A 25,782-nucleotide genomic window follows, 5' to 3' on the forward strand; every position below is an offset into this window, starting at 1 on the left:
GCTTGCTTTTGTTTATGATCATGGAGACTTACTACTATATTTATGTTAGGATAGTGATAAAAAAACAGAATTGGACTTAAAACATACTAACATGGTAGTGCTATTGAAAAGTCAAATACACATACACTATATAGTAGATTGAATAGAACAGAGCAGTGGGGAAAGAGTCATCATGGTGTATTCAAATTTGCATCAGCAAACAACTCAGTTTGACAATCACTTTCTGAATGGTGATTCGGTTTCAACAAAACAACACCTTCTGTGGTAAAAAAAAAAAAGCAGTATTATTGATCTGCATACTATTGGTATAGTTGTTTTCTTTGTAGTCACTTTATAAATGTATTTTTTTTTTTTTTTTTTTGGAGATATGTGTGCCTTTATTAGCAGAGACACTACTTGAGGGGGATGAAGCGGGAGGAGTAGGTGGCCCCTATGCCAGGCCGGCCGTGCTTCCCGGGCTTGTAGGTGATGGAGAACTCGCCCAGGTAGTGGCCGATCATCTCCAGCTTGATCTCCACCTGGTTGAAGGTCTCGCCGTTGTAGACGCCCACGCTGCTGCCCACCATCTTGGGAGGGATGATCATATCCCGCAGGTGCGTCTTCACCACTTCCTGCTTCCCTATGGTCGGCGCCTCAGCAGCGAGTGCGGCTTGCGCCTCAGCATTCCGCCGCAGGCCGTGGTTCAGCCGCAGCAGCTGGCGTGCACCGTACAGCTGCCTCAGCGGCTCAAAGGACATGTCCAGCAGCTGGCGCAGGTCCACACCGCGGTAGGTGAACTTGCGGGAGGTCCGCTGCTTCTCCTCTACCTCTGCCGTCTTGCCGGATCCTCTGAAAATGATTCCATAAGTGCCAGAGTCTTTCACATACGGATTTTAACCTAATTCTGTAATGATTTTAATTAGCTGATATATTAAAAACAACGTCAGTAAGTTTTTCCCTTCAAGGAAGCCTCAACTTTGAGAAACGGTGAATTACGTGAGGTAAACCTCATATTTATGTGAGGAAAGCTCTGCACTGTTTTGATTCTCACATTTTAATTAGCTGATATATCAAAAACAATATAAGTAATTTTTTAAATTGTATTTTATTATTATTATACTTAAAGTTCTAGGGTACATGTGCACAATGTGCCGGTTAGTCACATATGTATACATGTGCCATGCTGGTGTGCTGCACCCAATAACTCGTCATCTAGCATTAGGTGTATCTCCCAATGCTATCCCTCCCCCCTCCCCCCACCCCACAACAGTCCCCGAAGTGTGATGTTCCCCTTCCTGTGTCCATGTGTTCTCATTGTTCAATTCCCACCTATGAGTGAGAATATGCGGTGTTTGGTTTTTTGTTCTTGCGATACTTTACTGAGAATGATGATTTCCAGTTTCATCCATGTCCCTACAAAGGACATGAACTCATCATTTGTTATGGCTGCATAGTATTCCATGGTGTATATGTGCCACATTTTCTTAATCCAGTCTATCATTGTTGGACATTTGGGTTGGTTCCAAGTTTTGCTATTGTGAATAGTGCCGCAATAAACATATATGTGCATATGTCTTTATAGCAGCATGATTTATAGTCCTTTGGGTATATACCCAGTAATGGGATGGCTGGGTCAAATGGTATTTCTAGTTCTAGATCCCTGAGGAATCGCCACACTGACTTCCACAAGGGTTGAACTAGTTTACAGTCCCACCAACAGTGTAAAAGTGTTCCTGTTTCTCCACATCCTCTCCAGCACCTGTTGTTTTCTGCCATCCCCATCAAGCTACCAATTACTTTCTTCACAGAATTGGAAAAAACTACTTTAAAGTTCATATGGAACCGAAAAAGAGCCCGCATCGCCAAGTCGATATAAGTAATTTATCCCTTCCAGGAAACCTCAACTTGGAGTAACGCTGAATTACACGAGCTAAACCTGGTAATTATGTGAGAAAGGCTAAGTATTGGTTTTGTTTCCCACATTTACATGAGGAAATTGAGACACAATGTTAAGTGTCACAAGGTCAAGTAACTAGTAACGGGCAGGCCAAGATAGAAATCTGTTTCTAGAACTCTCGTGCTTAATGACTAAGAAGCGTGTGCAGATGCAAGGGCCAGACAGGGAAACAAGAGATCTATTTGTACCAATAGCATGGAAGATTGACATTGTTTCAGGGAGCCGCGTTTTTTCATAAAAACTTCAGAATTAACCGACCTCACGTATTTTCTCCAAAGTTATAGTTATGTATTGGATTTAAGAATAGACTGAACCTGGGCTCCCCACTGCACAAGATAAAAAACTGATAGAGGCTGGGCACGGTGGCTCACGCCTGTATTCCCAGCACTTTGGGAGACCAAGGTAGGCGGATCACCTGAGGTCATAAGTTTGAGACCAGCCTGGGCAACATGGTGAAACCCTATCTCTACTAAAAATACAAAATCAGCTGGGCGTGGTGGTGGGTACCTGTAATCCCAGCTACTCGGGAGGTTGAGGCAGGAAAATCGCTTGAACCTGGAGGCAGAGGTTGCAGTGAGCCAAGATGGCGCCACTGCACTCCAGCCTGGGTGACAGAGCGAGACCCTGTCTCAAAAAAAAAAAGAGAGAAGAAAAGGTAAACCAAATGATGTACAGAAGATATTACAACATATAGAAAATCATTAAACATCATTGGTCACTCAGAATACATCCTGGGCTCAACACAGTAATGGTAAATACTCGAGGTGATGGACACCCCAAATACCTTGACTGGATTATTGTCCACTCTGTGCATGGGACCAAATATCACATGTATGCCATAAATATGTAAAATATTATCTATCAATAAAAAACTTAATAGACACACAAAATAATGTGGTTGTTCTTAAAATTGGTTTTACTCTGTGCTTCTTTACTTTTCTTATAAAGCCAAGTATTTTTAGATCCAGAGAAATTTTCAACATTTCTAAGAGTAACTTTAGCAGTAGATGAGTATTATAAGTGTGACTCTTTATGTGTGATTTTAAAGTGGTTTAAGCAAAGGAACAACATTCAGATTTTTTGAAATTACATATTTATAAAACTAATGTAGAAAAATTTATGGTGACAATATTGTTTGAGTAGAAAGCTAAAATTTCATTGAGTATGAAGTTGGTATAATACTATTACAAGCTGCCTTTATCCATTGAGTTTTGACGGTTATAATCAATTTAAAATGTAACTTTTCTTTTTGGAATTATAACAAATAAAATTCTCATTTTAGATAAATCATTTGTCACACTTGTAAGATCACTTCACAGGGAAAAATATTCTTTCTTGTCTTCTCTATTTTTTTACTGGAAGAAATGATGTACTTTTTCAAGTTTTGCTAAGAACTCTTCAATTATAACAAATATTTGATGTTATAAGATTGACATTAAATACTTAATATTATTAATATATAAAATACTGTGTCATATCTTGTGGAAGAGAGAGAAGAACGATTTGTGAAAAGATACTGCTTCTTGCACATAACCATGTTTCTGCTCCTTAGTAATCTTAATTTCAATTTTGTAAAGCTTGTCTTTATTATTATCAAGAAAAGCCATAATCTAGACCAAGAATTTTGATCAGATGGCCCTTACCTCAGATTTTCAATGACTGCTCTAAGAAGGCAGATAGATAACTGTTAAAATTTGGATAAAAATGAAATAAACAAAAATATAGTTAAGTATTAAGTTTCAGCCAAGGCACATGCCAAGAGATAAACAAATCATTTGTAGAATCATTGGATAGACTCTAAAGAATATTCAGCAATATTGTATACTCTACCCGTTACTTGATACTCAGATATAAAGATGTTGATAACAATGGAAAGCAGATGGACAGGGCGTGTTTACCTTTCAAAATATATCTGTCATGGAGGTAGCGTGTTCAACTCTTGATAAGTTTGCCAGATTTAGCAAATTAAAATACAGGAGACTCAGTTCAAATCAGTTACATTTTAGAAAAACAATGAAAAGAATTATATGTGGAATATGCTTATTCTAAAAAGTTTAATCATTGTTTTTCTGAAATTGAAATTTAACTGGGTATCCTGTGTTTCATCTGGCAACTGTAACTACCGAGAGTGGTGTATGTATTTATATGTGTGTGTTTGTGTAGTTAGTATGGGGTGGTCTGTCTTCTATGGGAATTTGTGAAAGGTAGAGAAGGTTGGAGTCACCATGTACATATTATAAAATACATTCAGCCATTCTCATTAAGTCTAAATTAAAAACAGTTTCCCCCATCCTCCATAGGCGGTGTGCAGTGACGCAGTCTTGGCTCACTGCGACCTTCATCTCCCAGGTTCAAGCAATTCTTCTGCCTCAGCCTCCCAAGTAGTTGGGATTACAGGCGTGTGCCACCATGCCTGTCTAATTTTCTTGTATTTTTAGTAGTAATTTTAGCAATTTTTAATAGTAGTAATTTTAGCAATTATATTGCTTGGGTATCTTAACTATTTCTGCAAGATTGCCTCTTCAGAAATGAGACAAAATCTTTTTTTTCTGTATTTTTTTAGAAGAAGGTAGGCAATATAAGGACCAAAGCTAAGAAATACTCATGATATAAAAAAAAGTTATTGACAAACTAAGAAATCAGCAGTTTCAATCTTCAAATCTTCTACTGACTGTATGTTCAATTCAGTCACCTAAAAAATGCATTTCCAAATCAACTTATGATTTTCACTAGTACTAAGGGGAAAAACCCCAATGCAATATAAGAAAATTTTAAAGGATCATTTTTATTTGGCCTACCAAATTTAATTTGACTGAAAATGTTCGTTGAGAATGTTTGTTAAAAATGTTCAGAAATGTCTGGTTAACCCTGAATTAAGAAAAATAGGTCAACCATAACACATTTTCTAATAATTCTGACTTTAGTTAAGATTCAAACAAGTTTGGCAGAGCATCAATATCAGTCACAACACAAACTCTGGTTTAGAGGTTCTTCATTCTATTTTACGGTATTATCTGTGCATCTCGGAAGTAGTGATCCAGCATGGCAGACCCTAAATATGCAACAAGAGAAAGTGACCATCAATGAGTCAGCAAATTCTCTTATTCAGTATTGGCTTGAGGAGCTCTTTCATTCAAGACTTTTCAAACATACACACACACACAGACACACGATTTTAGGAGAGTGAAATGTTTTTTTACTAAATATTTAACATTAGTAATATGCAAATATGAACAATAATTTTGTGGATATTTAATCTGTGCCAACTTTTAGCTAAGCACTTTAAATATATTGACAATGTTTTCCATATGAAGTAGACAGCATTATAATTTTTGTTTTGCTTTTGTTTGTTTGTTTGTTTGTTTTTTGAGACAGAGTCTCACTTTGTCACCCAGGCTGGAGTGCAGTGGTGCAATCTTGGCTCACTGCAACCTTCATCTCCCAGGTTCAAGCAATTCTTCTGCCTCGGCCTCCCAAGTAGTTGGGATTACAGGCGTGTGCCACCATGCCTGTCTAATTTTCTTGTATTTTTAGTAGAGACAGGGTTTTGCCATGTTGGCCAGCCTGGTCTGGAACTCCTGGCCTCAAGTGATCCACCTGCCTCAGCCTCTCAAAGTGCTGCTATTATAGGCATGAGCCACCGTGGTCGGCCTAATTTTATTTTTAACAATGAAGAAAGGGAATCAAAAATTTTGACTAATGTTTCTGTGAAGTCAAAGCCTATGCATTCAATGTATATTGATACACATGAGTAGAAACTGGCATAACAGTTGGAGCATATTCATGAGCATATCTGTGTTTTCTCTTAAATTATGGATCTCTTTTCCACAGAGTTTGGGAGTAGTCCTTTGGTGTGGGGCTGAGGAAAGAGCAGCAGAGCTGTCTCTAAAGTTACTGGCCACTCTCTCCTCATCCTACAGCTCTATCCTCTTTTGACTCCTACCCTTGACACAGCCTTTCTTAGGCTCCTTTTATTTAGATATTGTACTCTTCAGAAATTTGCCCTTCATTCTTTCTTCTTTGGTTTTATAAATCCCTCTTAAGAATGTGATGTAGTCTTGGTCTTCAGTGATGTAAGACCAAGGAGATTTATGTTTTGAACTCCACTTCCTTCCAGAATTTCATATGTGTAGGCAAAATGGATATCCTCTGAATATCCCATATGCATTTTATTTTATTTTTCATAGGTTATTGGGGTACAGGTAGTATTTGGTTACGTTAGTCAGTTCTTAATGGTGCTTTGTGAGATTTTGGTGCACTCATCACTCAAGCAGTACACACTGCACCCTATTTGTAGTCTTTTATCTCTCGCCCCTGTCTCACCCTTCCCCCCAAGTCCCCAAAGTTCATTGTATCATTATTATGCCTTTGAGTCCTCATGACTTAGCTCACATATCAGTGAGAACATAGGATGTTTGGTTTTCCATTCCTGAGTTATTTCACTTAGAATAATAGTCTCCAATCTCAACCAGGTCACTGCAAAGGCCATTAATTCATTCCTTTTTATGACTGAGTAGTATTCTATCGTGTGTGTGTGAGTGTGTGTGTGTGTGTGTGTGTGTCAGTTTCTTTATCCACTCATTGATTGATGGGCATTTGGGTTGGTTCCATGATTTTGCAGTTGCAAACTGTGCTGCTATAAAGATGTGTGTGCAAGTATCTTTTTCGTGTAACAACTTATTTTTATATGGGTAGATACCCAGTAGTGGAATTGCTGTATCAAATGGTAGTTCTACTTTTAGTTCTTTAAGGAATCTCCACACTGTTTTCCATAGTTGCTGTACTAGTTTACATTCCCCCCAGCAGTGTAGAAGTGTTCCCTGTTCACCACATCTACACCAACATCTGTTATTTTTTGATTTTTTGATTATGGCCATTCTTGGAGGAGTAAGATGATATTGCATTGTGGTTTTGATTTGCATTTCACTGATCATTAGTGATGTTGAGCATTTTTTTTGTATGTTTGTTGGCCATTTGTGTATCTTCATGCGGTGGCTCACACCTCTAATCCCAGCATTTTGGGAGGCCAAGGTGGGTGTATCATGAGGTCAGGGGATCAAGACCATCCTGGCCAACACGGTGAAACCCCATCTCCACTAAAAATACAAAAATTAGCTGGGTGTGGTGGTGCACGCCTGTAATCCCAGCTACTTGGGAGGTGGAGGCAGGAGAATCGCTAGAACCCAGGAGGCAGAGATTGCTTGAGCCAAGATCCCACCACTGCACTCCAGCCAGGTGACTGAGTCCACTTTTTGATGGGATTTTTTTGTTTTTTTCTTACTGATTTGTTTGAGTTCATTGTAGGTTGTGGATATTAGTCCTTCATCAGACGTATAGATTGTGAAGATGTTCTCCCACTCTGTGGGTTGTCTGTTTACTCTGCTGACTGTTCCTTTTGCTGTGCAAAAGCTCTTTAATTAAGTCTCAGCTATTCATCTTTGAGGGTTGTTTTTGTTTTTGTTTTTTTGATGGAGTCTCGCTCTATTGCCAGGCTGGAGTGCAGTGGCATGATCTCGGCTCACTGCAATCTCCATCTCCTGGGTTCAAGCAATTCTCCTGCCTCAGCCTCCTGAGTAGCTAGGACTACAGGCACACGCGTGCCACCCCACCCAGCTAATTTTTGTATTTTTAGTAGAAATAGAGTTTCACCATGTTGGCCAGGCTGGTCTCGATCTTTTGACTTCATGATCTGCCTGCCTCGGCCTCCCAAAGTGCTGGGATTACAGGCATGAGCCACTGCGCTGGCCTTATCTTTGTTTTTATTGTATTTGCTTTTGGGTTCTTGGTCGTGAAATCTTTCCCTATGCCAGTGTCTAGAAGGGTTTTTCCAATGTTATCTTCTAGAATTTTTAGGGTTTGAGGTCTTGGATTTAAGTCCTTAATCCATTTTGAGTTGATTTTTGTATAAAGTGAGAGATGAGGATCCAGTTTCATTCTCCTACATGTGGCTGGCCAATTATCCCAGCACCATTTGTTGAAAAGGGTGTCCTTTCCCCACTTTATGTTTTTGATGGAAACACATCCCATGTTCATGGATGGTTAGAATCAATATTGTGAAAATGACCATACTGCCAAAAGCAATCTAAAAATTCAACACAATTCTCATCAAAATACTACCATCATTCTTCACAGAATTAGAAAAAACAATTCTAAAATTCATATGGAACCAAAAAAGTGCCTGCATATCCAAAGCAAGACTAAGCAAAAAGAACAAATCTGGAGGCATCACATTACCTGATTTCAAACTATAGTATAAGGCCGTGGTCACCAAAACAGCATGGTACTGGTATAAAAATAGGCACATAGACCAATGGAACAGCATAGAGAACCCAGAAATAAACCCAAATACTTAACACCCACATACATTTTAAATTAAGTGTTCAAATCTAACTTTATTTCCCAAATATACTCATCTTTCATATTTCTGGTCTCAGTTAATGACATTGATACTCAAATCAGTGAGCCTATTAGAGATTATGTTATTTGAGTTATTCCTCATATATCCTCAGCCACTAAACTTTGTCAATCTTGCTTTTAAAATATTTTCTGGAATCATTCATCATCAAAAAATCATATTTTCACCTAAGTATTGTGTGTAATATATTCTTCTACCAACCCAAAATTCATCCTCTCTACTGCCATTAAAATTATTTTGACAAGAAAAACAAGAAAAAATAATGTGTCCATCTCCCTTCCTAAAACATTCTTATGGCTGTGTTGTTTACAGGAGTAGTTGTCACACTGGACTGAGGTATGGAGATTATGGGCATAGAAAGGATCCAGACACCAAATATCACATATGCTATTTCCCAAACTAATCTGTCCATCTGTGGCTTAGGTGTCGTGGTTTATCAGCCTTTACCCATATTTATTTATTTATTTATTTATTTATTTTCTTGAGACAGAGTTGCTCTGTCACTCAGGCTGGAGTGCAATGGCGGATCTTGGCTCACTGCAATCTTTGCCTCCCTGGTTCAATCGTTGCCTCTCTCCTGCCTCAGCATCCCAAGTAGCTGGGACTGCAGGCCTGCGCTACTATGCCCGGCTAATTTTTGTACTTTTAGTAGAGACAGGGTTTCGCCATGTTAGCCATCCTGGTTTCAAAATCCTGACCTCAGGTGATCTGCCTGCCTCAGCCTCCTAAAGTGCTAGGATTATAGGCGTGAACCACCACACCTGGCCTGCTGTTTTCTCACTTTTTTTTTTTTTAAAGATACGCATATTGCACCAGCAAGCAAAAACCTGGGGCTCAACTAAAGAGCCACTCAGAATGTTGTTAGTCCGAGAAAGTGAATCAGCCTAATGACTACGTAACAAATACCTTTGTGAATTAGTTGGTTTTTCATGTTTTGTTTTTAACAAAATTTGCCTGGTAGACCACTACAGATAATGTTGGAGGTGCATAGTTATGTGATTTTTGATATAAAACCCAGAAAAATTCATAAGAATTGAGTGCCAGGGAGTATGTTTTTTATACCCATTTACATGTTAATGATTAAATTCTCAAGACTTAAACTCATAAATGAAAAATAAGCATAGATTTGATGCTTATTCTAGCAATCCAACATTTTTATTCATGGATATATGAACTACTTATTAAAGGTCTTGGAGTTATTAAAGAATATAGCACAAATAAAATGTTGCTACTTTGAGTAATTATTGATTGAAATTTTTAGTATTTTACGTTACATACAAACATGCTAAAAATTCAGTCTAGAGGGAAATAATGTCAATGTCTTATGGATGTAACATTTTTTAGAAACTATTATTATTATGTTAGAGCAAACTTTTAAAATATTCTGGAATAAAAATATAAGAAAAATAATTTTGTAGGGAAAGTGGAATAGAACTATGAATTCAAGAAGAAAAAATAGTGGTATAGAGTTTTCAACTATTAAAGGAGGACTGTTCATGTATTTTCAAACAAGATAATAATTTTCATATTAATTATAGTAATTAGATTTTTTCAGTATGTTTAAGTTTTATTTTTAAATGGAGTGTTATTTATAAATTCCTAGAAATACAGTTTTTTGCTATTGAAACTTAATTGAAAAATTTAAGACAACATAATTTTAGGGGGTTTGCAAAAAAACCATATAAACCACTGAACCATAGAATCAAGTCAAAATTGCACATTTAGATACATATAGTGATCATTTTAACTTTCTAATCTCATGTCCCACCACTTATATCATCTACTCCATCTACACCTGAGTTTTCTTTGGAGTGTCATTGGTCTCAAAGATTCTGTTTCTTCTGTTTAGAATCATCTTCCATTTCCTTTTTACTAAACAGAAATTGTATGTCACTTTTATGCCAATTGCCTGACACAGTCTCTGTCACATTGTAGATTCACATTAATAAGAATAGTTATGATTTATTGAATGCAGTGGGCAGTAGACTAAGCATTGTGCATGCCCCAGCTGTTTTAATCCTCACAACAACCGTAACGATGACAGAACTGAGTTCCAGAGAGATCTGAATACTTAACCTAAAGTCAAGGAGGAAATGAGCCTTGTTAATTAAATGAATAACCAAAAAAACGCTCGGCTGCTAATGCTTTTATCTAATTTCAACTGTTTCTATAACTTTGGATTTCTTTGGATGTACAATTTCTATAAACTAGTCCAGGCCCTATGAACAGTTCTTTGTTGTTTGTTTTGCTTTTAATAGGAAATGTCTTTACACTTTGTTGTAATTACCTGTTTAATGTCCCTCTCCTTGACAAATGATAAGCTTCGTTGAGTCAGGGATCATGAATACCATATTCGCCACACCCAGCATTGTACACAGTGCATGGCATATACTGTGTTCTCAGTAATACATATTGAATTAACAAATATTCTACTACATTTTAGAAGGAGTTTTTAATCAACCCTGATGGTTGTAGATCATTAGGCACATTATTCTCTAATACAATGCTTCATTTACTTTAGAAATCCTTTTGTCACTTTCTGATTCTGTCATAACCAAATATTCCAAAATTATTCTTTAATTTACATTTCTCTTTATATTGACTATTCCTATCTGTACTTAATTTATTTACAAAGGAGACTCTGTCACCACTGCAGATGGAATGCCTGTATCACTGAACATAAATATAGTAAAAGTACAGACCAAAACAAGTAGTGTTATTAAAATCCAGCTAACCATTGTCATCAGCTTTGCTTAAGGTTCCTTCTCCTTCTGTTAAAGAGAAAGATTGCCAACAATTAAGGAGGCCTTAAAGACAGACTAACACCAAATTATTACTTTTGCCTATTTAATCATGATCGAAAAAGCATTAAAAATAGATCATGTTTTTCCTTTATGTGATTCTACTTAGCTTAATGACATTCTGGTGTGACCTTGGAAATCCTCTTGGACGCTGTACTAGACGGGGCTTGTAAAATGTTTAGCGCAGTGTCTGGCACATCCTATGCATTCAAAAAAATATTAGTTATTTTTATAAATATCCCACACTTTGAAAAAAATGGCATATATAAAACTATCTTGCTTCTAACGAATATATCAAATGGGACCTCTGTGTCAAGAGTTGTAGGTCATTGAGATTGCCAAACCTTTTAAGGTATTTCCTGCCTACTCCCTTGCATGTGAATATTTATGAGATTTCTAGCAAAGAAAAGCACTGAACATTTCTTGAAAGTATTAAAGTAAATTGAAAAAAAGAGTCAGAAGGGGGACTACATTGAGTTTGATTCACTAAGAAGGCAGAAGCTACTGGATCAATGACTACCTTCAACAGAGTCAGAGTTAAGCTTGTCTCAAGATGTCACACTATTAAGCAAAGAGCAATGATGTGTAACAATTTCTGGAAACTAAAAGGAGAGAAAGGGAATTGCACTTCTGGCCACTTTTTCACAGTTATTCCAGAAGTGCATATTCTTGATATTTAAGAGACTAGGGATTAAAAGTTTATTGCTTGATATAGATGCTGCTGAAAAATTTTATTTCCCATCATATTTAATATTCACAAATGATATGGTTATTAAAATATACAGTAAATTCCTTTCAAAGTGCCACATATTTTATACTAACAAAGTTATTACACCTTCCACATTTTAATAATTTCTTTGCATTAGAAGCCAAAACTCTATCAAAATCTCCCACAAATATTCTAATTTATGTGAATCTCATACCTAGACAAGGAGAAAATTAAGCAAAAATATTTGTGAATTCATAGAAGCAACTCGTCTATATGACTGAAAAGATGCATATGTAACTTTAGTTTGGTTAATTGACACCGTCCATAGAAAAGATGCTGCCAGTACACTCTAGAATGTTCAGTTGAAGTTGATATTTCAAAAAAGATAGGGTAATGGAGTTTACTATAATTAACAATGAAACAGTGAGAATTATTGGAAATTCACAAATTAAACCAGCACACTCTGTTTATCAACTTCCTGTTTGAACTGTGCTTCTCATTTAACATAGAAACACCACCTGTGCCAGTGCTGTCCTCTCTAAAATTGCCATAACCTTGTTTCAGAGAAATCAGCAGTCTGTGATATTTGCCTTAAAATAAAAGAACTAGGCTATCCATTCTCAGAAGAGCTAATGTGTATATGGAATATCCAGAAATCCTCTTTACTGAGGGAGTCCGTCAAATCCTCTGGAGACTAGTGTTTGTTTTGGAGGCCTTTGATAAACTATTAAGTTTAAAAGAAAGAAACAAGTATTTGCAAAGTTTGTTTCTTATATTTCAAAATATGCAGTTGCTGAAAATAGTTACTTGGTTCATGAGCTGGCTCATTAGGCTCATAGCTAATTTTTTATTTGATTTTTATTATAGTAAAAGATAAGATAGAATTTACCATTTTTACTGTTTTTTAAATGTACAGTTTGGTGCCATAAAGTACATTCACATTGTTGTGAAACCTTCATCACCATACATCTTGCAAAACTAAAACTGCGTTCATTAGACAATAACTCCCTATTCCCTCCTCCCGTCAGCTCCTCATAATCCCCATTCTATTTTCTTTCTCTATGAATTTGACTACTCTAGGTACAATATATAACATATTTAAGTGGTACCCAGAGTAGTCAATATTTGTCCTTTGTGACTGGTTTATTTCATTTTGCACAAAGTTTTCAAGGTTCATCTATGTTGTAGTATGTATCAGAGTTTCCTTCCTTTTTAAGGCTCAATAATATTCCATTGCATGTATATACCACATTTTGCTTCTCCATTTATTTGTTGATGGACAGTTGGGTTTGGTCCACTTTTTGGCTATTGTGAATAATGCTTCTATGAACATGGGTGTACAAATATCTGTTCAAGTCCCCCTTTTCAGGTCTGTTTTTTTGTCTGTATCCAGAAATAGAGTTGATGGATCATATTGTAAATTCTATGCTTAATTTCTGGAGGAACCACCAAAATTTCACGTCTTAATTTTATCCAAAGGAACCCATAGCCTTTTTCCTGTTGTCCTTTTCACACTCTGCACACACACACGCGCACACACACACACACAAACACACCCTTCCTCTCCTCTTTATTCAGATTGGGTTTAGCAGGGGAGAGTCATTATAAAGCTCATTAATCTTCATTTTTCACAGCAAGATTCATTTTATAGGACTGAAAGATGCAGAAATGGAACCACACAGCACTTTGTCAGCAGCTAGAATTTCTGAATGTGATGCCGAATGAAAATTAAACACAAGAGACCAGACAGCAGCTCTAATAACTCAGTAATTTCTAAATAAATAGACTGAGATTGATGGAACTGAAAACAGTTTTCACTAACAAGGGAAAGTGTACAGGGTAGTAATATTTGACTCAAATATGCTTTGCATAAGGGATTAGAATTCCTGAAAGCCTCTCATTTCCCCATCAGAGAGTTTGTTTCTTCTATCAGTCAAATGGTGGTTAATTATCACGTTTCAAGGAGCAGCTCATTAATTCATTAACTAAAAATAACTAGATATTTATGTAGGAAGATAACACACAATAACCAATAACTTGAATAGCTCTGCCAATGTAAATTGTCTTCCAATTTCATGAAAGTTTCAGGAGGTGATTCCACACTAAAAGTTTATGCCAATTGTTAATTTCCACTTCAAGAATTTAAGAATTTTGGAATGAAATAAATTTAAAACTACATCCCCAAGGGAAATTATTTTATCTCTGTTTGATCAGCTTTGTTTGGCGGTTTGATACTGACAAAGAAAGGTACAATTGGGAATAAGAGGCTGGCGAGGAAACAAATTAAGTACTGTATTAAAATGCCAGTTAAGTCAAGCACTTTAAGGAAGAAAAGGGGATGGGGGAAGCGCTAAGAGAACTGGGAACTTTATTTTTCCCCTTGTCAGTTCTAAAATTTTTCCCCAGTATCAGGAATAAAACTTTAATACATATATATTTAGTATACTGTTTAAAAAGCTTCTGTTACAAAGTTAACTCTTTTACATTTAAAACTCAATGATTGAAAAGGTTACTTTGCTTCTCCTTGTTTCATTGTGAAATGTCTACCGTAGAGTATTGTGATATATTTATGATAAACATGTTTATGATAAGGAATAGTCATTAAACACACACCAGTATCCACCACTCAAGCAAAAATACATAATTTTAATTTAGAGAAAACTTTAAGTTTCATGATAGATGTTACTGGTATGTTTTTCCAGCACAGACACAATTTCAACTACTGTATTTTATGTATTACATATAGGAACAAAGTTTTGGCCATTTAGAAAGGGAGATTTTTAAGGGAGGGGGTTTAAATTTAATCTGCATAACAATGTACATAATCCTAAAATCCTACTTACCCTTATCACAGAAGGGAAGAGCAATCTCCCCAAAGATGTCTGACATCCTACACAGATATGAAGGGCTTCCACCTTTGCCCCAGTCCCTGCATGTTCCTGTGCCTAACTCAAGCACTGCAAAGATCTGTTCCCTGTTATAAATCTGTTTGGAGAATCTAGTTTAAATAAAAGTTTCCTTTTTATATTCTGCAACTTTAACAAAGATGAAGACTTAAAATACGGAGGTATTACTATTGAGAGTTGGCCCTATGTCAGAGTGAAACTAAGTTTGACTTACAACTACCTTTCAGTTTTCACTACTATACTATAATCCAGTGAAGTTGAGACATGTGTTCTCCAACCTGTGAGCATATACACATGCTGTTTCTTCTGCTTGGAAAATTCTTTTTTACCCTTTTTCCAGGATTACCTTCTCTTTGTCTTTCAGCTCAGTGATCACTTCCTCCAGGAAGCCTTTCTTGATCCTTTAAGTGTAGAATAAGTTGCTACTCTTCTGTCCTCGTATTATTTCTTGTATTCCCCACTCAGTAACTACCAGTATAATATCACACTGTATTGTGATTGTCAGTGAATTCTTTACATTTCTCCTTACTAGATCTACTAGCTTTGAAATGGCGGAGACTTTACATGTTACAAGTTATGACCCAGTAACTTAGCACAGTGCTTGCCTTATAGCTGACATTTATTGCACAATGTCATTAATCTCTCAGAATAAAAACACCCATTCTATATCTGCACAGAATTGCCTGCATTTGGTATTTAGAAAACTTAGCTTACATTTGTCAGTTTTTACAGCATAGCTTCTGAGTCTATAGAAGCACAGATAGACACATTTTTTAAAAGTGTTATATTGCCTCACCCTTGAAAGTATAGTCTTTTTGAACTAATGAATTTACATCAGTGTTTCTCAGAATTTAATGGGCATAACAGTATCATGGGGAACCTGTTAATATTGACATTCTGATTTAGTAAGTCTGTGATAGGACCTGAAATTCTGTGTTTATAACAAGCTGCCAAGTGTTACAATGCTACTGCCATTCGCCATTTCATCAACTATAGTTGTTTCCTCAAGATAAAAATATAAAGAAATGTCAAAAAGAATGAGAAGAAGGAAGAGAAAGAGAAGTAATAGGAGTCAGGGAAGAAGAAGAAGAGGAAGAACAATCCAACTAAGCAGTAAAAGTGGCAGCTATCTTTCCTTGCTTATATATCTATGTGGAATCTTTGCAGCTAGGAAATAAAAAAAGCATTAAAACAAAACTACCAAATTATAAGCTAAGTAATAGACCAAAATATGCTTTGCATAAGTATTGAGGATTTAGTGATAAGATGATGAAGTGAAGCACCTCCTTTAGAGGACTGAATGCAATTGAAAACTCCTATGTCAAATGATAAGTTTTAAAATAGGAGGGGGATGAAAATCAACAATTAATAAAGAAGAGAAAGAAACTAGCAGGAAGCCATTTCTCAGGAAAGAAACTTAAAGTCAATTCACCAAATTATAAGAAAATAAGAAAGCCAGATGCACTGTGAAGAGGAACGAGAGAAATATTTAGCAGTAGAACAATAAAGGGAAAAAAATTCGAGGATAGTCTACCTATGAAGGAGACAGGCACTTAAATTCATTTGTTCAATGTATTTTAAGAAATTATTACAGGACATTTTACTAAGTTTATTGGATAAAATGTTGAATAGGTATTAAGAGCTATAGAGTTTCTTTGGGTAGACTTTCATGTAAGTGAAAAAGTGCAATACATTTTGCTGTAAAAGAAGCAGGCATTTTGTAAGTCAGATGAGAAGAGTCTGACTGAGTGGCTGGGGTCATACATCAGAAGGGTAACAAGGAGAAGACTTTTGAGCTAAATGTTAAAGGATGAAAAATTACCCCATTCTATACTCTCTCTCACTCCCAAGAGAAGAAAGAACAGTCCAGGCAGGAGAAAGTACTTGAATAGATAAACTGAGCCATATATTTGAACTTGAGGCAATTGGTATCACTAAGGAAGGCAGATGATGGCGTATGATTATACCAGTGTCTGTATATGGGTATTCAGACACTATGTTGAAAGAGGAGAGAGAAGAAAAGAGAAAGAGAAGAGAACACATATAAAATTTAATTTGGGGGAAGAAGTGAAGACACTTTTGTTTTTTGCTTGTTGGTTAAAGGAAGGACATTTTTATACTTAAATAGACCTGTTTAGTGTAACATCTTCAAGCTGGCTTGGAAAAGAGAAATGCTAATAGTGAAAATAGACAAAACAGAAAAGAGTGGTAAGAGAAACCTAATTTGATCTAACATTTTCAGATATGAATATTTTATAACCTATACAAATTAAACTTTCAGAAGAAGGAAATAAGGAAAGTTGAGAAATATTAACATCTTTATTGAGACTTTGGCCTAAAATACCATAAAGTGAAATGTCGTTATAGTGTTTATTTTGCTTAAGTTAAATAATAGTAATTATAAAAGTAATAATTAAGAAAATATAAACATACATAAACCTGTATAATTTGCATTAAAACATTCCTTAAACACCCGAAAACGTATTTTTTTGATGAGTCCGGATGATGATAATAGTAGAATAAAGTTCTGGTTTGATTTTGAGTTCTACTTTTACTTCTTTCTTTATTTTCTCATAAATTAATAGGATTAAGCAATCACTCAGTAAATCAAGGAAACCAGTCATTTTTAAGTTAATTATCAAATAACAACAGCAGAAAAAGAAAAGATGTATAAATGCAAAGCAACCGTTTTATCATATATGTTTATATTCTGTCTCTGTTCATCTATAAGCCAGTATATTCCAACACATGTCATAGGAAAGGGAAATGAGTCTGGCTTTGTGATTGACTCGCAGATAGCATCACAGACAACTGGAATTCGAAGAGAAACTACAGCAGATGGACTTTTCATATTGACTTTCATTACACATGCAGCCTGATATATGAGTGAGAAGACTGTGCCTTGGGGTTTGGCCTTGTCTTTCTGCAGGAGAAATAGCAGGAAAAGGGGAGCTTAGTGGTTTCTGGCAGATAGTGTTAATTTTCCACTAAATCATTGTTTACAAAACAAGAGGAATAAATAAGGGAAGGATACCAATTTTATTATTCTCAAAGCTATCTTTCTAAAAATGACTAGCAATGTTTCAGTAGAGTAAAAAGTCATTTTCAATGGAAGGATTTATATATACAGTTTTTTCCTATAGGTGAATATTATCAGCCTTTCAATCCTGGGCCCTGGTATTTTATGAAGGATAAGCTGCTGGAATACTTTTATAATTTAAAACTTGCGTAAAACCAGATGAATGTTGACAACAGAGAGATTTCTATTCACCTGTTAAAAGTCATTGGTTACTGTTATTAGTAGCAACACAATTCGCAGTTTGAAACTACAAGATTCCTGACGTATTTCACGTTATTTTGGATTTTGTGCATACAATGGTTTTCACATAATATTTTATATTACACTATTTTAAATTAATGTAATTCCAATGAATATACACACTCATGTTAAAAGACACATTTGGAAACTTTGCTGTCAAATATTTTATCCTCAAAACTTGACCTAATTTAATATTTCAAGCTGATATGGTTATATCCTTATCTAATTGTTGACCCTCTTTGATTTCTCAGAGAAATTAATAAAATATTTTTCTGAGATAGCAACAAGACACTGACCTTAAAATTGCTCGTGTATATCAAATTTTATTAGAATTCTTACTTGTCTTCTGTCTTAAATCTTTAATGCAATTAGATAGATTAATGACTTTTAAATTGTATTAGTTGAATAGTCATGCATTATTCTCATTAAACAGGATGCTACTATAGTTATTTTATCATAGCTATTCTGCTTTTATTGTGACTTTTGCAGTACTTTAGTCTTAAGAGCTATTGCTCATAGAAACATGACACTGTAGACTTATTTAGCACACAAAATAATTGTGATTATTTGAAAACTGCTAAAAGCATATGTTCGCATGAGCAGAAACATTTAATAATATTTTCATTTTTTACTGAAAAAATGTTCTATATATCTTACTAAAAACTTCAGGGCTTTGTACTCTTGTCAAAAACAATACCACATCAGCTTATAGAAATGATGGATAGATAGAAGACATCATAAGATAAACTACTAAGTAATCCTAACAGAAGAAACACTGTATAATATCTGTTTTAAAGGTTATTTTTGCAACACTTTTTAGAATATGTCTGCCTTTGCTGTTTTCTATCCAAGAATGTGAAAATTCGAGACTTAAGTAGTAGCAAATAGAAAATATGTTTACCATATAACAGATGGACTGTTTAAATTAGATTTCACTATAAGGGAATCTTTTGTAGATGGAATGACTTAGAGGTCTCTTCCTGTAAATAAGTGCTTTTAAAATACAAGGCAATACTAAATTAGTACTTTGCATAGTATCTTCGCTTAGAATGATAGTAGCATTATGAATTTCTATAATGAGCTCTTTAGAACAGATGACTACCATCCACATTTATTTCATCTGAGAAATCCAAGCTATTATTAGCAATATTAAATCTAATCATATTATGTCCTAAAACATTATTTGAATTCATTGATGTGAAGGCAAATGATTATAAAATGTTCTCTTAAGTACATTACAGAGGAAACAAACACCCTAACTATTATTTCTGACAGACGACAGAGTATTAAAATGCTACTAGATGATAGCCCAGCTTGGGCTTACAGAATTAATGAAAAACAAATGTTCTAGGTGATGTGTAAGTGTGACATTCTCTCTGTGGGATGATCTTCATTCTTCCTTAGTTAGCCGAGAGTTTCTTTGTTATCTTTCTTGCCGAAGGACCTCAGGGCCTTGTATCATTATTGAGTGAACACAGTGTCACCTCGGCTGGCAGAAATGTTTTGTCTCTTGTCAGGAAGAGAAGTTTCCTTATGTCATCTGGAGAGCACCACAGAGGGACTGGCAATTGAAACCAGACATTTCAATCAGTAAACTCAACCCAGTGGAGATGTTTAACCTGCTAGAGTTGTTCAGATCAGAATATTTAAACTCTGTTGTGTCTCTCTTGGAACTTAGGGTGTTTGTTATGGACGAAGAAAAAAATCAGATTAACCTATAGTCAAGATATTTCTTATCTGGTAGTCAATGTTATTTGGTTAGGAGGACATTACTTTTTTTTACATTGTGCACAGATACAATATATGGATACTTTTCATCACAAAATTACATTGACACATCTTCTCTAACCCAAATTCCCAAATTGATTCCACTAATAGTCACAAAAAGAGGGAGGAGAAAAGAGATAAGAGGTATACCTGACACTCTACCAAATGAGATACCAATATAATATTTTCCTCTGAACACTCAACTTATTTTAACAGTAACAATGAAGCATTGGATAATACTAATGTATTGGTATTTAAAATTTAAAAAAAAATATTAAGAGACAAGGTCTCTCACTCTTTTGCCTAGGCTGCTGTGCAATGATGCAATCCTGGCTTGCTGCAGCCTCAAGTGATCCTCTCACCTCAGCCTACTGTGTAGCTGGGAGAACAGGTGATTATCACTACACCAGGCTTTTTAAATTTTTATTTTAAAAAGAAAATACGGACATCAGAAGATGCTTTGTAAAATGACAGGTATAACTTCCATCAGCATGTCTTTTGGTAGGCAGGTTTTCAGGGAGATTAAATATCAGCTTAGACTGCTTTGAAATGCATTAGAATGTGCATGTAATTCTCCATGGGTTAAATCATTTAACTGTTGAACTTTCTCTAACCTTCTGAATGCAATCCAGGGGCTTGTCAATGTAAAGTAGCAACAAAGAGAAAGTAAAAAAAAATTTTTAAAGATATTTCGATGATTCATGGTATGGATGATTAACTCATAAAGTTACACAAGTATGCAAGTAGGAAATGGTTCCTTGTTGGTTGTCTGTTTGTTTATTTATTTATTTATTTAGGACTAAATTTGAAGGAGGTTTCAGCCAAAGAGTTCTGCAATACAGCTCACAAAAGCTTGGCTTCAGGTTGCTAGAGTAGCAGATCTGGCTATGACAACATTTACACTATGTACCTGAGCCACAGAAAAACTTTCTCAACCTTAATTACCTCCTTCTTGAAAATGGAAATAGAAAACGTGCTGCTGGGCTGGATGTGCCTCAGACCTATAATCCCAGCACTTTGTGAGGCCAAAGCAGGAGGATCACTTGAGGCCAGAGGTTTGAGACCAGCCTCTTCTACATTAGAAAGGCTCCATCTCTACAAAAATATTTCAAAAATAAAATAAAATTTTAAAAAGCCAGGTGTAGTGATAATCGCCTGTTCTCCCAGCTGCTCAGTAGGCTGAGGTGGGAGGATCGCTTGTGGCTCTAGTGATTGTATGAAGCTGCAGCGAGCCAGGATTGCCTCATTGCACGGCAGCCTAGGCAAAAGAGTGAGAGACCTTGTCTCTTTAAAAAAAAAAAAAAAATTTAATTTTAAAAAAAGAAAATGTGCTTCATTTACCTTTCAATAACGGTTGGTTAAATGTGCTTCGTTTTCTTTTAAATGGTTGGTTAAATTGGTTGGTTAAGGGAGAAACTGCTTTGAAAACTTAATTAGTGGTCTACTGTCATTTATGGATATAATCAGTGTCTAAAAATGGTGTCACATACCTGGATGATTCCATGAAATGGAGTAAGTTGACAATTTTGGAGAAACCATGGAGAATTTGTAACTCATATATAATAGTGTCCTAAGTGGCTAATGAATCGGGTGTATTAACCATGTTCCTAGCTCCTGTAAACTTGTTGCTTTAACATCCGCTCTGCATGCCTGTGCCAGCCTTGCCTTGCTATGGGCAACCCTACATAATGGCTGAATCACCTTGCCCCAGCCTCCTACCTCCCTTGTGCTCCTCACCCCAGGAGGCCCCTCCTTCCAGGCGTGCATTTTAAAAATCAACCAATCCAGGAACCACATTCCCAGCCACCTTTTACTGCCTCTGCGAACAAGCCAGTATCCTCCTCACTGCTGGGCCAGGTATCACACAACCAGACACAGCTCCTATGCCCCAGAGTTTGCTGAAATTATTCCAGCTATGGCCAGTCCGAATCCTGCTTACCCCAGCTCTTTCATTCTTTTCGACAGAAACCACAATTAAGCTTCTTTCCCACAGCTTCTCTCTTTCCCTCTGCCTCATTATCAATCCTGGTGCTCCCCTGTGTGACTCTCCATGTCCCCTCCTCCTGGGAATGGTGAGTCATAGGGTATCTTTCCAATTACAATTGTCTCCTCATCTGTTGGCCTCATTATACCTTAAATTTTCTATTACTACCCTATATCTTAAGTCACCTGGCTACTTTTATACCAAGATGTGATTAAAATTAATTTAATGCGTTAAAATGCACTTTAAAACTACTTATTTCCATAACCTGACTTTCTCAGGTAGTCTAACAAGAAAACTCAAAGGGATATTCTGACAAACATAATTCAAAATACTTTTTATTTAGACTGTCTTGCCTTATTTTATTGCATGTACATTATTTAAGCCACTCATTAAATATATTTACAAGTATAAGTAGTAGGAAGTTTGGAGTTCTAATTACGGAGAGGGCATCAGGCTGGTGGGAACAGGGAAAAGCAAAAAACAAACAAACAAAGACAAGTAAACCGTAAGTCTGCCTTTCTTCATGGTCCAAGACATATAGCCCTCCTGTGCAAATAACTCACAATCTTCTTCCTGCACCCAACTATAACCAGACCCTCAGCTAACAAAAAATTACAAGTTAACTCACTACTACCTTGGCATTATCAGTACTACAAAAAACCCTCTTCAAGGCTTGGCCAAATAGCTTCCCCTAACTCCTGAGAAATAAAAAATGGAGTACTTGGCTTTCTAGTCTTGGTGGTAGATGACGACAGGTGAGAAGAAAACTTGTAATAGATTTTGAGGGTGACAACTCTAGCATCTACCACAATGTACAAATCTAATGGAAAAACCTGACTATATATTGTCCACTACATATTATTCTATATTTACCCTGACATAAAATGGAGCGGAAATTTTGTCACTTAACAAATACCCTGCAGAAACGTGATAACTGCTGTTCAACATGCATCACAATTTCAGACGTTTCTCTATGTAATGAGAATGTGAATATTTCTGTATATGTGATCTCTCTAGAATATTGTTATATGCCTAATGGAACAATTTGCCTTTGATCAAATTTAAGTGTTGAGTAATCTGAAATCCACTGGTATATTGCCATCATCTTACTTTCAAGTGTGCTCACTTTAAATAGCTTGAAATTGTTCTCCATATGTGTGCTGTATTATACGAATATGCATCTCAAAGAAAATGATAGTACAATAAAATAATATTATGAGTCCAATAAAATTAATTGCCTATTTATAATGGAATCTATTTAAATTTTTTCATTTAACTATTTTTGAAACAAATAAAAATGTTCAGCCATAGGTTAAGCATATAAAGCTTTCTATTTTTGTCCTTGTCTGTTTCATCTCATTAGGTTATCACTAAGCCATAAGATGATACAGTACATTACAGGTAGTGTAATCTATTGTAAGTAGGCAATATGTTAGGATATTGGAAAACTGAAGAATCTGTTCATTTTCTCATGCTGGCCACCTGCTATCATGCTAAGATTAATAACCTGCGACTGAAAAAGAAAAGGAAATGCAGATTTTAAAAGTAAAAATTTGTACTACCTTCTGAATAAAAATTCCACTAAAGGAAACCATTTAAATTAATGCAGTGTTCTAAGTGAATGTCCGAAGCTATTGTCAATAAGCACACATTCAAATGTTCAAGTGGATTTTTGTTTGTTTCATTTTGTTCTTACTATTAGCTGTTGATGGGGCCCATGGTCTGATTTCCATGTGTACCTTAAATATTGAGAAACAAGTCTTTCAGTTCAAAGAAGAAGTATAGAAAGTGCTAGTGTTTTTAACAGACATAAGAAGACCAGAATACAAAATAATACATTGAACAATATCTAAAATATAAATAGAAAATATATCCAGACCATCTTGTATGTAAGAGACATAATAATAGTAAGTTAAGAGTCAATTAATTTCTAGAATAGTGCCTTGGGTCTAGAGTCATTCTGCATCATCTGAAAGTCAATTTTTTGAAAGGCTAAACTGAAGCAAGCACTGGAGAGTCAGTTAAAGTTTTTGCCTTTTAGTGCTGGGTTTCACAAGTCTGTAGATTATAGTTAAGTCGAAAACCTAGTCAAGAGTGTATACAGCAGTTTGGCGATTTCTATACACTGATTTTGAGTAGGTGGTGTTATGCAGGCTTTATTCTTCAAATCTTTTCAGTATTAAAAAAATAAGAATTGTAAATATTAACAAAAGAGGTATGGCTGCTTAAAATTTATTTTTATAATCACAGATTTTTTTAAACATCCTAAATTACCAGACTACTGTTACTATGCTATGACTTTTAAGTCATAAATGATACTTTAGTACATTATAATGTGTATTCTTTACTATCCACTGTTACTTTTTTACATTATTATTTGTACCTCAAAATAAATAAAAAATACCTGTTATCTACCAAGTATTAGGACACCTGTATGTGCTATACATTAATTTCAAAGTCCTTTAGGAGACACATTAATACAATAAAGAACAGATGAGTGAGCATATGGTTTGTTAAATCATGTTTATAATAATTAGATACAGATCACATTTAAATAAAGGGTCAGTGGCACATAAATTGGAAACTCTAATTTAACACATTTTAGTAGTAAGAGGTTAGAGGCATTACTACCAACGTGAACATCAAAGCCACATGCCATGAAGCAAACAAATCTAATTATTAAAATGTAGAAACACAACACTGCATAAGAATGTAGCACATTTTTAAAACATGGTTAGTGATTCTACGAAATCTTTACCAGATGGTCACAATTGGTACAAGTCCATGACAGATAGAGAAGTATTTCTCAGTCTAGAATACATAGACAGTGTCAAAAATGTGTGAACAATAGCCAAGACAGAGATTGTGAAATTACTTAAACAACTTCCTATATCTAACCCAGTTGGGAAGAGCTGTGCTTATTGATTTCCTAATTTAATAAGTCAACGAGAATGCATTTTTGTACATTACAAATCTCTTTGTGATGCATCCTTTAGAAACCATTTCTCCAATAGCATTGGGCCATTGTAAATATACTAAATTGCTCAAGTATATTTCTCTGAACATCATAAATTTTGATTTTAAGGTAAGTTTGTCACTATAACATGGCTTTCACTGGATATTTTTCATCCCTTCTGATAAACAGAAAAATTAATTAGAGAAATTCTGTAAGTCATAGTAAATAAAATATATAACAATTATAAAAGCAGGATAAGCCAGGCACAGTGGCTCACGCCTATAATCCCAGCACTTTGGGAGGCTGAGATGATAGGATCGCTTGAGTCCAAGAGTTCAAGACCAGCCTGGGCCACATAATGAGACCCCATCTCTACTAAAAATAAAAAAATTAGCCAGATGTGGCGGCACACATCTGTGGTCCCAGCTGCTCAAGAGGCTGAGCCAAGAGGAACCTTTGAGTCCAGAAGGCAGAAGCTGCAGTGAGCCATCGTATGATTGTGTCACTACACTCCAGCCTGGGCAACAGAGTGAAACACTGTCTCAAACAAACAAACAAAACAGAAAACAGGAGAAGAGAGGTTAATGTGAAAACCATCTGTGGCATCTTTTCTGTCAAATTTATTTCTTCTTAAGGTGTCTGCTGCAGCATTTGCACAATTTATGGTTACAGTAATAATTATATTCACCATAACTATCAAATGACTTAAAATACTTAGTACATATTGTAAACTTCAATATTAGCTTGTCAAATATTCTCTCAGAAGTTCAACTTAACATCAGCTATGAGGTTTCTTAAATCTTACCATTCCACTTTTTTATGATAATCAAAACTGCATAGATAATTTTAAGAAAATTTTTTAAAAGTATAAGTTGCATTACATTTGTTTGATAAATAATGTATACTCGATGCTCTTCTTGAAGAATCACAGTTCAAATTACTATAATAAAGTCTTCAAGTGATACTCTAATAAAAAGTGTGTGGTCTAA

General features: G+C 35.5%; 1 protein-coding gene across 1 annotated transcript; it reads right to left on the reverse strand.

Annotated features, from left to right (window-relative positions):
* Positions 1 to 392: 392 nt before the first annotated feature.
* On the reverse strand, positions 393 to 14,750 carry LOC129036267 (small ribosomal subunit protein uS19-like). The gene is made up of 2 exons (XM_054487154.1): positions 14,705 to 14,750; positions 393 to 856 (listed from the first exon to the last, which is right to left on the reverse strand). The coding sequence occupies exons 1-2, from the start codon at positions 14,748 to 14,750 to the stop codon at positions 393 to 395; spliced, it is 510 nt and encodes a 169-aa protein (XP_054343129.1).
* Between the last annotated feature and the right edge of the window lie 11,032 nt (positions 14,751 to 25,782).

The sequence above is a fragment of the Pongo pygmaeus genome, chromosome 4 (assembly GCF_028885625.2).
Source record: "Pongo pygmaeus isolate AG05252 chromosome 4, NHGRI_mPonPyg2-v2.0_pri, whole genome shotgun sequence".
In the NCBI taxonomy this organism is placed as follows: domain Eukaryota; kingdom Metazoa; phylum Chordata; class Mammalia; order Primates; family Hominidae; genus Pongo; species Pongo pygmaeus.